Source organism: Apteryx mantelli, chromosome 30 (genome assembly GCF_036417845.1).
Source record: "Apteryx mantelli isolate bAptMan1 chromosome 30, bAptMan1.hap1, whole genome shotgun sequence".
NCBI lineage: Eukaryota > Metazoa > Chordata > Aves > Apterygiformes > Apterygidae > Apteryx > Apteryx mantelli.
The window spans coordinates 822,425-836,036 of NC_090007.1; the positions used below are offsets into that span (position 1 = coordinate 822,425).

Consider the following 13,612-nt stretch of genomic DNA (forward strand, 5'->3'; position numbering starts at 1 on the left):
CCTAGGCCACAGCGTGAGTCAACTATAAAGCCAACATCAGCACTAAGGAATTCCTTACACCCAAATTCAAACCAACTCCAAAGTCTTACGGGAACAGAGGAAAAAACTTACCACAGAGCTTTTTTCCTCCCTTTAAGATAATTTTCAAAGATGATCCCCGCAACTGTCCTGCCCTTTCCAACTCCAGCACCATCCCCAATGAGGAACCCAGCTCGCTGCCCATTGGGTAATAAAACTTCATGTTGCTGGAAAATCAAAGGCAGAGTTGGAAATTAAAACAGATTTGGCTTTTGCTAACAGCTTTCATATGAGTTTATGAGAGCACTACTTAACCCTCTCACATATCCCATGGATGCAAGTGCATTTCCTGCTCAAATAAACAAAGGCAGGAATGGTCAAGTGTCATGGTCAAGCTCACAAATGATGGTTCATGGTAAAGGTCCCCAGGGCTCTGGCTTCAGAAATTCAAAGCACTCCCATCCCTAGCAGAAGTCAAGGGTTCTTGCATCTTTGGAAACAGACCCCACAGAGGCAAATTCCCAGTCCCCAGTTTCAAATAATCCTTCTTCCAAAAGGCATTTAACATGGCACATGCCAACATTTCCAAAGGTGGTTCTTCTATATTACAGGCTATTTTGAAACACATTTGAACATCTGTCCACAGGAAAGGCAGAGTTCATTTCTAGCGTAAGACATGCAAGCCAGGAAAGGTGGAGCCACATACCTGGCAGGCATAAATGATTGCTTCCAGCTGTAGTGCAGAGAGTGACCCTTTGTCGGCAATGGAGCGTGGAAGGGAAAGGTCGTAGGTGATATCGGGTGGGGGGACGCTGGATAGAGTGCTCGTTTCAACTACAAGGTCAGGGTGGTGCTTCCCAATCTTGGCTACAATAACAACACAGAAAACGGATAAATCATGTTTTTGACTTCTACAGGGCACCTCAAAAAGGACTCCAGGCCCTATATTAACATTCTGTAGCTCTCTGCTCAGGAACAACTCGTGCCTCTTCCAAAAGGAAGAAACAGAAAAAACAGAAAAGTGTTCTGCTAAATTAGGGTAACACCAACAAAGGATGAATACATTGGCATGCAAAGTTCTACAAAATCACAAGCTTGGGATGTGGAAGGGCAAACACCACATACTGCTTGCAGGAAAAGAAGGTAACAGTGAATTAGGTTGGCCCACAATGGAGTTAACAGCACTTCTCATACCCATGTGATGGTAAGACACTCACACTTTGAAGGTATATATTCTGCATATGTCTCCGTTTGCCCCAACTCTTCAGTTTCTTCCTCCTCACCTTCATCCTCCTCCTCTGCCGGAGCCTGAGACTGAAAAGAAACACAGCATTGACCAAACATTAATGTTCACATTGAATTACGGACACATGCAGTCTTGCACAGTGCCGGAAACCATCATTTAAACTATTCCAGCACAAATTCACGAACCTTTCAAATACAATTCATCTAATTTAGAGACTACAGCAATGCAAGGAATACCATCTGTGGGAACCCACACCTAGAGCCCCAACAAGTGCAACAAGTGCATTAAGAGCTACTTTCAACATCTAGTCCATACTGAATTAGGGAACGATGTTTACAACATTTTTCAGATGTGTTGTAGGCTAGCATGAATTCCACCCAGCTATGCTCTGACTCACAGTAAGGGATCTAGACCAGTTTTAAATTCAGCATGGTACTCAGCAGCATAAAGCAAAGTCACATAATTCCAGGAAAAGAACAGCCTCTATCGACTCTGCTGATTTAGCGGTAAAGAAAGCACAGATCATTCCTTAACACAGTGAGACTACATCAAGGGAAATATAAGACACTTCTGGGAAAGGGCAGTGACTCGTAATGCATCTGGCTGATTTTCTTGTCTTACTCCCCCTGAAGGGAAAAATGGTTAGAATCATTCTTTTTCTGCAGCATTACCAAGTTAAGAACCTTGTGCCTGATTCTACTGAAGCAGATCATCTTTCTCACCTGATAGCTTATGAGGAGTGGGGTGTTGGGGACAGCAGGAACATGGTCGTTCGAACTGTTTAAGCCAGGGAATGATCTGCTGGGAGAGAACAGCTGGAACAGAAAAGATACAAGTAAGAAAACAGTCATAACTCTCATCCCTCCAACTCCAACCCCAAAAGATTAAAGCATGAAAACAGGACAACTGCAAAGATCCTTGCACTCTGTGTTCAGATCTTATACTCTGACACCATCAATGGGCTTTAATACTTTCTGTTTGTGAAATGCAATGGAGTGTCAAGCCCTAGGGAATGATTCAGGAAACTAGTAAATCTTGCAAATGCCCTACACGCCTTCAGCAACACAAACACAGAGACTAACTGGCCAAGATAAATACATTCCTGCAAGAAGTGTGAGCATTTTGTGTGTGTGCCCACGCGCGCGTGACAAAAGCCTGCAAGGATACATTTCCTTCCGTAATGTGAACAAACCTGCGAGACAGAAGTCTTTCTGCTAAAGTTAACAACCGCATGACATTAAGATGGGTCATCCCAAAATGAAAAGTTTTGCTTTTAAACATGGCATCTTAGGCATCTTTTATACACCTTACATTTACACTTTATACACCTTATATTAGCACTATTGAATTATTTGTACAAGTGTTGCTGCTTTCAAAGAATTCTTACAAGCCAGCAGTCCCTTTCAAGACCTGACTGGAGTTTATTACGGGAATAACGGATTTTCTCTGCACTGGGATTAGTTATGCTAGTCACTGTTTTCCCATCTGCTCTGAAGGGAGCTCTACACAAGACTGCTGCACTGTTCCAGACAAGAGAGATCCTCGTTTAAGACTTAAAAGGAGCAGTGTAGATTCTCATAGCGGGATCACAAGTTTCATTCTGAACTGATGAGTCCAACTGAGAGCTACGGGTTGGATTTGCTAATGGAAGAGAAATAGCATCACTTTGTGGGACAGAAGTGGAGACTCAAGTACGGCTGAGGAGATCCAAACAGCGGGAATGGGAAAGATGGAATAAAACTGCATCCAAAAAGACATCACTAGGGAAGGACTGAGCATTAAATCAGAACACTGATATTTTACAATCTTCTTACAAACTGCCCTTAAGGCAACCATTTACCTAACACTTTAGCAATTTGGTTTTTAACATTAAAAACACTGTTCAGAGTAATTATATAACTGCACCGGAACACAAACTGTGGGTCAGCACTGATTAATACCTGTTCTGAGGATGAGGAGCGCTACCGCTTACCTCTCAGCACAGAGACCGCCAAAGCCTGCACACTTTCAGCCACCACTCAGGTTCCTCTCACACGTGTAGACAGACCGTGGCCTCCGCTTAATACAGAGACCAGCAACAAAGCACCAAACTATTCCAGGAACTCAAACCGCACTGTGAGACCTAGCAGGCCAGTGATAAGCAAATGCAGCAGTTATCATGGTCTGGTGGGTCAGACTGCAGTATGGGTTAGCTGGATGTCTCTAGGCGCCAACTGCCATGTCAGAGTTAATTATTGTTTTAGTCTATCCAAACCACTATACCACAGCCAGTTATGAGAGCTCCCAAGACACTCCTCGCTGGGAAGGCACAATCGAGGAGATCCTTTGTCTGCCTCCACACAAACAAAATCACACTGGAATTTCCCGACAGTGAGCAAGGTCAAGCCAGCAGCTCATGGCATCCAAAGTAATCAGCAACTCCAAAAGCGGCACTACTTCAAGTTTATAGCCTGAGAAGAGTGCCAGACTTGTAAAGAGACCCATGCTCCACAGGCAGAAGTGAAAGATGGGAAGTTCTCAAGCATAAACACTCTGATTGTTTCCTTTTTTTTAATTAAAAAAAAAGAAGAAAAGAAAAAAAGCACCCTCCATTACTGGAAGCCTGAGTCAGAATTACCAGAAGGAAGCTGGACAGAAGAGCTATTTTCAGTGCCAACAAATCTGGAGAGCAGGTGAAACATCTCCACCTACAAATCTGAACTCAATATAAAAGCTTCTTCTTAGGCAAGAGAAAGACCCAGATCCCACTAGAATGGAAGGACACACTTGTCTCAGCTCTAGGAGTGGAAAGTTAATGTAGGTCTGTCTTTGCATCATGTCATCTTCAAAATATAAACCCCTGCTATCCCAATTCAGCTACATGGCTTTTGCACACAGCTTTTCACCTCAGGTATCACAAAGGAAGCGAGAGAAACCCTGGTTGGTTGGAGCATTTAAAACTAACCACACAGCTGAGAATATGCTGTGAGGACTGGGACCAGGAGCTATACTGGGTGATATATCATCTTGTTCCAGATCAAACTTGTACAATTTCTTCCTTTCTCTATTCTTGTTCCCCTCCCAATTTGATCTTCTCCTTAGTCTCTGCTACATATCTAAAAGCGTTAATGTATAAGACGCACGCACCATATGTGAGAACACAGGGATGTAAGCAGGAGAAAGACTCTCATTCAGTAAAGCAGCTGACACAATTGCACAATCAAAGACTTGATGTTATTCCATTTTTTTTCCTCCTTGCATTATTCTCCCTTTTGCACCATCTTGCCTTGACTCCACTGGCAAAGGAAACAGTCACATTTGGCTGACAAACCAACCCCTCTCTGCATAAATATAATTCCTATGTACTGAGTTGGGAGAAGCGTGTTTGCTTTTAAAAAGTGCTGTGAATGAGTTAGACTAATAAAACACATCAGCAGGTCACAACAATTCTAGCTACAGGCTTCAGAGGCAGGGCTTTGCTTCTCTGATATAAACTCTTGTAAGATGGTCGTGAGAAAACATAATGGATTACATGAACTATTTTTAAAAGGTATTTCACAACTCCATTACAAATTATGCAACAGTGTTTTGTCTGCTAACTCCTGAAAATATTTAACTGTATAGTAGTTCTTCCCTCTATACCTATTGCTGAAACAATAAAACAGATCCAACATTTCGTATACATCTTCCTCTTTTATTGATTACAGCTCTCACAGCATGGGCACATGAAGTTTGCTCCGAGTCCAGCCATTTCCCCCTCAATCACAGACACTCCACCTAAAGCTTCAACATTTGGCATTTGAGATAAGAGTTGCTTACTGAACTTAAAAAAATTTCAGCAGTGTGCAGTCTAACTGTGAAGCTTTTCTGCAATTTTTCTCTGTCCTCCTTTGAGGAAACACATTTCCCCAATGGCAGTAATACCTGATAGGAAAAAAAAAGGCTAAGGCTAAAAAAAGGATACAGTCTTTTCCATAACATATCTTTAAATTGCAGAACTTGCCATCACATGACAGAAGAGAGTTCATAAAGTTTTTAAAGAGGAGTAAATATAACAAGCAATCCCATACTTACATCAGTGAACAGAAAGCATCAACCCTCATACTTAAAGCATATTCCCACCCCTAACTAACAGGAGGCAGGAAGAAAATTCCCTGTTAGGTTATTTCAGAATGAGCTCCCACCTTTTCACCTGAGTCTGAAGCACCCACCTAAGGGATGAGCTCCTCGACCAGAAGGGCGCATAAGGCAGTTTTTGCACCTGCGATCCCTCTGTGGGCCTCACATGCAGGATGCATTGGACTTCACTTACGAGATGCCCCGTTACCAGAGCCGTTTAGAGACTGCTGGTTCAGCTTCACATGAATCTCTGAAACTGAAACTCTGTCTCAGGAAATTAACTACTGTCCTGACAGTGAAGTGCAAGGACATTCATTGTTCCTGGGTAAAAAGCTGACTAAACAGCTACAACTGATTACAAGTACTGCATCAAAACAGATCAGGACTGCATCCACCTGGGTTATGCGCAATGGGAAGTTCAATTTCATAACGCTGCTTAGAAACTGCTCTGGCTACCCAAAAGCAAAAATTCCTGCAATTTTATTCAAAATTATGCTGGCATAACTATGTGGGGAGGGACAGGTAAAGATTATCTAAATTGCTTGTATACTGCTGCAAGGCATGAGCAGAGTCCCAGACCTGTGCTGATAGGTAGTGAATGTTATGGTAAGGAACCTTTTACCTTGATACTGCCTCAAGATTTTGCAACAGATCGCTTGTTTGCCTCCTTTAACAAAGAAAACCGCTTATTTAAAACTCAGCTAAAACAACTGCCAATCACGAGTCAATCTGGCAATCCATTCACCTAGTCTGCTGTGAGTTACCATCCCCCGTGTAAAAATGAAACTGAAATCTGTCTAACATGCTTTGTCAGGAAACGTTGAGCTCTGAGCTCGGTTTAAAAAAACAACCACCTTTGTATTCAGAAAACAAAGATAAGACAACGTTTAAAATAGCTAGTGATTCTTTTCAAAAGGAAGTCATTTATAAATGGAATTCCAAGGAGCTAATTGGCCTTATCTGAACCTAAGCGGTGTGAAGGACAAGGAGGGGCAGGGGGTGATTCTGAGTAGCTGACGGGAAGAACAGCCTGCAACCGGAGTGGAGACGGCTGCTCTGCTACGGTCACATCACATACATAACATTACTTATTTCTCACTTGCATTCTTTAGGCTGGATTTAGAACAGCTTTTTGACGTAAGTCATTGCTGTATATTGCACGGATACAAAACTACAAGCTTTTACAGGCATCAAATATTTCCAGCAGAGTTCACATGTTTAGAAACAGTACACTAAGTAACTTTATTTTTGTAGTGATTTAGGCTACTACATAAAAAAAATAAAAATAGGAGAATAGGAGAAATAAGGCACATGCCTTCTACGTCCTGGGGGATGTAACCGCTTTTCCAGCTTTTTAAATTATCCCATTTACAAGCCTGTGATCTCTTCAGCCATTTCTTGCGTTCAAATAGTTCAGTTGTCTCTTCCCCATAACCATCTCGAACTTCACGGTCAAACTGGTCCAAAGTTACCAGACTACATACGGATTGCTTATGCAGCCCTCACTGCCAGCATAATGGTGTGGTCCTTGATCTCTAACACATTTATCCATGGGAAGGAGGGCAGTGGTATTCTCTGTCTCCATTTACAGACACACTGAGGGCCAGGCAGCCCCTGCGAAGGTCCGTAACAGCGATCAAGTCTCACTGATTTCAACAAGAGCTCAGGTATCTGATTTGAGGTTCTGCATCATCATGACTAAAATCTCATAGGAAGTCTAAGGCAGAAAGGAACTTTGATTTCCCAAGTCCCAGGCCAGGACGCTAGTCACCAAACCATACTCCTTCAATATTCAACCTGTCACTAAGCCACATAGCAGTATCCTTGCAAAGTAGAATTGCTGCCAAGTCTCTTGATTTCCAAGCTGTGTCAAACAGCCAGCTTTCATCATGGAAATTCAGAGTCTGACACATTACTAACAGCAAAATGCAGTCTCTAAAAACATGACAGAACCTCATAATACAACAGTGACTCAAATGCAGACACGCTAGGTTGCCTTCTGGAGCATTCACGTTGAATTAAAGCTAAAATAAAGCAAAGCCTACTGCATGATTGGGCATTTACTGCAGCAGCAGAGAACTAGAGATTCAGCAGATGTGTACAATATTGATTCCTTCAGGACCACAGCTGGCAGCTGCTAGTGGAGACTTATAACAGGTTGTGCAATAGTGAGTGAGCAGTCCCAACACGAGGGAAAGCAGATGGCAGAAGGCTGGTAAAACTGCACAGAATCACATTCTGCTCTGGGACTTCCAGGAGATCACATGCTTAGGAGAGTTCAGATATGTAAAAGCCTGCAGGGACTTGGACTCGCAAAGTAAACATACATGGTTAGTCTTAAATTGAGACAGTTTGGTTTTTAGTCGTTGTTACTAAAATATTTGCCGTGAAGAATAAACATGCAGCAGTTGCCGCTAGGGACAATTAATGATCTAAGTCACTGTGTTTTTCCTGGAGTCCATCTCTGTAGGACGACTGAATTCCCTGTAGCGGCCCACTCTGGACCTGCTGAATGTTCTAGGGACACATCCTGCTTGTGATGCACCTACCTGCCACTGCTGTCAGGAGAATGAACTAATGTTTGCATAACTCTCTGAAAGAGTGCAAATATCCCTTAGAGGATGTCCTGTTACTCTCCTGATTCCTGGAGACTAAAATATGTGTAAACACTTCACCCTTCCCCTCCTCAAGCAAACTCGGTAATAGGGAAATAACATCACCATACTGCAACCTCACCCCTGTGAGGAGTTGGGTTGGTTTCTTAATTCCTTGATGAAAATACCACGGAATGAAGCCTGCAGTATTTCATGTCTGATGGGGAGGATGGAAGAGGAAGCAGCCTCTACCTCTATTTGGTTCTGCTGCGGTGTGTTTACATCCCATAGTGTTGGCACATGGTTCAGACTATCGGCAGGCAAGAAGTCCTTAGGATCTGCGATGTCAGAGAGGGAATCCGCTGGGGATGAGAAGAGTGAGTTGTTGTTGGAGAGCTCATCGAGGTATGAAGAATCCTGAAATGGAAGAAAGGTCCACAGTTAGAAGAGACAGTAAAAGAGAAGACCAGAGAGCTCCTTTCTCACACCTACTCATCCAGAAAGTTTTTATTTCTTGCTGTTAACTGCAAAGCTTTGTTACTTCATGCTCCACAACACTTAGAAATTAACTCATAAATGAAGACTTGCCCTAAGCAGCAGCTGTTTTGAAGTCTCAGTTTCTTGACTTAGCAGGAAACACTGAGCGGACAGAAGTGCTGGTGCATGTTCAAGACTAACTCGGACAGTATGTATTTCCACGTATAGGTGAGTGGAAGAGAGAGGAACATTCAACAAAATATCAGTCATTTCAACTTCCTATATGATTAAGACTGCTGAGTGGTGAAAAATCTTCAGTCTATCACCCCAGAGACTCAGGTTCTCTATTCACCTACAAAAGCCTAGAGTACTAGCTACATCTGATCACTAACACAGCTGTTTAATTGCAATTTATAACACTGCAATTCCTAGAGGCTTCAGACAAAATTTAAGTCTCCTCATGCCAAAATGCTGCACAAACATAGTGCAAGGAGGAGGGGTGGGAGGAGGAGTGCTAGTGTCATCTGGGCTTGGGTCTAGATAAATCTTGGCAAATCTACCCATCCTTTTTCCAGCGGCATGCCTAGATCTGGACAGGAAGGGAATGCGTTTCAGTGACAAGGATCAGTCTCTCTGCCCTTACTCATTTTCTGGTGCCTGTGCAGGGTTTACAATTGTTCTGTTTTGTGCCAGTCCGGTGATGACACTGGCTTGAGTCATGCAGATTTTTGCTCACAAAAAGCCTTCAATTCCCTCCCTACCATCAATTCCTTGTTTGATTTTTCATATTTCAGGTAGCAAGAACTGATAGCCAAAGGCACTTCTTAAACCACCTCCTGACAGTCTGGCACAGAACAATCACTGCACCATCCCTGACTCCATACGTCATTTCAGTTCTTCTCCTTCTACATGAAATCACTTTCATGAAATTTCACTTTGAAACAGGCAGAAAAAAAAAGAGTTTGTCTTCTGCTTATTGAAGAGCAATGTATTTCAAAACGCTAAGCTGCAGCGCACAGCCTTTGATGGAGACCTGCCTCTGTCCCAGAGGGATATGCAGCCAGACCAACAGGTCTTTCATCTTGCCACATAGGATTCTGCCAACACAAACCAGTTTTGTGTTTTTTTCCATAAGGGTTAAGTTTGTCAACACATGGCCAACTCAAGCTCTCCGTGAGGACAGATAACCAAATGAGTGTGATAATACCACAACATGGCTGCCAGCAGAGCCGCAGTGTCTGATACAAGGAGAAATCACTGCTCATTTCCAGTTAAAGGCCAATTTTCCACTACAGAACAGGAAGGCAGCCAAAGATTTTAAAAGTCATTTAGTCCTGCCTGACATAAAATCATGAACAACTGAGCCTGCCTGTGTTATTCCCAAGGGCTTCTGGCCAAGAGTTGGGTCAGACCATCTCCTGACTGCTATTAAAAGTTAGATTCTTGCAGTGTTTAAAACCATCAGGACATGTTCCTTTCACCCTCTTCCCAGATGATATCTTCTTTGGTGCCTGAGAAGACGGTAGCTACTCTAAAGTCACAGGTGCAGAAGCTGGCAGCTGTGCCAGAGCGCAGACACACTAAGGTCAAGGCAAGCAGCAAGAGAGATGGCCAGGAATGATGTGTAAACTTCATATTCTTGAAATGTTGACTGGGGGAACCCAAAGACTCCAGGAGAAGGGGCTGTTTGTTATACTGTGCTACCAGAGTGGTACTGCTACAGGAGGCAACCTCCCGCTCACACCGAGTACTTGTGTTCATGTGCGATTCTGCTGTCAGCCTTCAGCCCAAGAACAGAAGTGCGGAGTTTCCTATACAGCTCTCACTCTTTGATATTTCTGTGGCTATTTTAAGGTTACCCAGAAATCAGGGCTTTCCAGAGACTGAAGTAAGCACCTAGATTTATCATCTTAGAAATAAGTGGTCTATGGAAATAGGGCTCTGTTTCACACTCTAGAAGCTAGAGAGAAAGCATTTGGGTAAATACTGCGATTCTTAGCCAGATAAGTGCCTCGTATGTCCTGCAGGAATCTGTCTGTCTGCAAGGGCTCACACAGGACTGCTGAGGCAGTCAGCTCTGCTCAGATGAGAAGGGGAATCGGCTGAGCCAGGCCAGATACAGCTGCAAGCCCATGGCCCTCCCTATACCATCTTCCCCTCAAGGGCAAGAAGCCAGACTCATGAACCTGAGCTGTGTCTCCCCAGCTGCTGATCTAGAGTACCGTACACATGTTGGATGCAAGCTAAAATTGTTCATGCTATTGAGATTTTTTTCCATTAACTCCCATCTCCCAAGGTCTGTGGCCTCTCTGAATCTTCCAGTCCTCTACAGAGATGCTTGCTGAATACCTCGACTCATTGTGCTGCCGAACCAAGCCATCATCTCCCCTCTCACCACTCTTCTGCTTTCTCCTCGTGACTCATGTTCCCAAGAACAAGCAGTACAGGAGTCTAATGGCCTCTGGACTGTCACCACAACCTACTCGCCTGTGCCAGCCACACCTCTTCAGACCCAACCAGGATACGGGTGAAGTGGAGAGCGCTGGCATCCGGGCTTTCTGTGCCTTAGGAAAACAATTTAACAATTCTCTTGCTACTACTCTTTCCTATTATGCCAGTATGTAATAGTCTAAAATCAGTTTTGTAGCAACTCTTCTGACCACTCTTGGGCTCAAAGCTTGGGCACACCTCAGGCTTGGTCATTTCACATAAATCACAAGATGGTCAGGTGGCAGGAAGAAAAGCAGTTATTTGCTCCCGATAAGCCATCAGAACTCAGCTCACACATGGAAGTGTAAAAATGAGTTCACATTCATGATAGGCAATGGGAGACAAATCAACGCTATAATCCTTGATTTTAAATTTAAGAGATGAAAGGTACTTATTAAAATCTGCATGCTGAGATAAGAAGCATATTTTTTCTCTCTTCCAGAAGGGCCACAGACAAGAAAGAGCTAAACGAAAAGGCTGGAATAGCAAGGCAAACCCAGCTAAACACAGAGGCACGGCAGCAAGAAGACCAGAGAGGAGACTAGAGCGGCCACTGTCCATTAGCATCCTGAAGAGAGCAAAGTGCCAGGTCGCAACAGCAGCGGGATGTGCTGAAAGCGCTGTGCTATAGCCTAAGAGCTACCCAGCAAGCTCCCTCTGCCTTCCTGACGTGAGCCCCTTCACCCCGCTAATGAAGACTCCAGCTCTGCTGCCTCTGACATCCACTCCCTCTGCTCGGTGCACCAGACTGAAATAGGAAGAGGAAATCAGCCTCAAAGTCAGAGGAAGGATAAATATTAGTCCTGGAAATGACTTCAGCTAGTTCATCCTCTTGCAGTATTACAAGGCATTAGTCATAGACTTTCAAAGCATCCCATTTGTCTTACTTAATTACATTATTTAAAGAGCACTGAAACTAGTAACATGCTAGATCCCTGCCCTGAAGAGCTTACAGTACAACTTCTTTGCTGCTTCTTCTTTAGACTTATTCATATACAAAATGCAGTATAATTGCTTAACACAAGGCCATACTGATAACTATAATCTGTGTCATTATAAACCATGCTTTGATTAATTACTCCACGTTTTTTTTATATGGTGCAAAGGGGAGCAGCTATGTTAGTCTCTGGACCTCAAGGGAAAGGAAGGCTCAGCACCTAAACTAGCAGCTCATGAAACAACAGAGCAAACAGGAACACGACTCCCTTTCTCAATGGGCCAGTGCCAGCTGTCACACCCAGTGAATATTCCCCACAAAAAGGCTGTTTCATCCGATGATAACACCACGTTTTACTGATGCTAACTAGAAAAGACATTTAGTCAAAAGGTGTCAATCCCTCAATGCACACATGAGAGAAGCTGAAAACTAAATGATGACATTAAGGTAAGAACAGATGGGAACAATGAAGTGTGAGGAGTTTATAGGTGCAGCAAACACTGGAAAGAGGAGCTGCCTGGAGGTATCTACGAAGCAAGTTCCTGGATTTGGAAACGGCTGCTTCTGCTTTCGAAATGATTGGACCTGCTTGAGCAGCTGTACAGCAAAGTCACTCCAGAGATTCATTCCATTTCATTCTTCAGGATTTGAAGTGAGTTATTTTGTCCCTATTTAAGACCGATGAATAGAAATTCAAAAAATTCCTCATTGGAAATAAGGGAATTTTACAGTAATAGTACTTATTTTATGTTTCAGTGGAGAAACTGAAGTTGAAAGAATTTCTATAACAGAAGAAAGTTATCCTGTAAGGCAGGTCCTCTATTTCAAATGCTATTCTGGATATGTATGTCTTATTTCTGAAATTACCATCCCCCCCTTCCCCATTTAGCATAGCCTCCAACCAAAATCTAGGCTGCAAATTCTAGCTCACCCCTGGTACGAGCGTTATGGCAGGAGGCCGGCGGGCCTGCCTTGCCCCCCGTCACTTCAGCCTGCGTTGTTAAACACTCATCAGCCCCAGAGCAGAGAACATCTGACTGAGACGCCACGTTGAAGATCTCAGTCCTGAGCACTGGGTTTCACGGCACAGATTTTTCCCAGTTTGTCTTGTTACACTCGCAGGAAGAAGGACACAAACAAACAGAGACTTCTAAGTCTGCACTTGTGAAAACACAGTTCAGAACTAACTGCTCGTGTCAGAATGAGAGATGGAAGTTTATAGAAGTACATTAGAAAATGGCTAAAGGGCAATTCTTTTATAGCAGACTGACCACGTAATAGAGAATTTTACAAGGGGCCAACAGCCAACTAATGCAGAGACTACATAGCTGCTGGCTGTGGGTCTCACAAGCATGTTCTTTTTTTACATTAAAGTTCAAATACGATCAATATACTAGAATGGGAGTTATTTTCTGATCTTTACATCAGAAGGTGCTCTAGTGCGTGACTTGATAAATCACTGATAGTAATCATTTGCTGGACTTCTAAACTGTGAAGGCAAAATAATCACTAATAGATGCTATTACGGCACACACCGTTTCCAACACTATCCCAAAACAGAAAAGTTACCAAAACCAAGAATTAACTCCTTGGAAAAGATCAGAAAAAAATCAAGAGCAACAAAACCCAAACTCATACCTCTTTCTTCCAACCACCAGAAACAGCTCAGCTTCTTTAATCAAAACAAATTCTTTGTTAAAAATAATGAAAGAACAGGTGAAGTCTAAATACAGAAGGAGTATACACCCTAAA

At 43.1% G+C, this 13,612-nt stretch overlaps 1 protein-coding gene across 4 annotated transcripts in view; it reads right to left on the bottom strand.

Moving 5' to 3' along the window:
- The window catches only part of SBNO2 (strawberry notch homolog 2), a 70,040-nt gene that overhangs the window by 20,119 nt on the left and 36,309 nt on the right, over positions 1 to 13,612 (bottom strand). For all 4 annotated transcript variants that reach the window (XM_067313049.1, XM_067313048.1, XM_067313051.1 and 1 more), the window contains 5 exons: positions 8,209 to 8,373; positions 1,987 to 2,079; positions 1,236 to 1,332; positions 725 to 885; positions 112 to 245 (listed from right to left, as the gene is read on the bottom strand). In XM_067313049.1, coding sequence (XP_067169150.1) covers positions 112 to 245; positions 725 to 885; positions 1,236 to 1,332; positions 1,987 to 2,079; positions 8,209 to 8,373 — 650 coding nt within the window. The remainder of the gene's footprint in view (positions 1 to 111; positions 246 to 724; positions 886 to 1,235; positions 1,333 to 1,986; positions 2,080 to 8,208; positions 8,374 to 13,612) is intronic.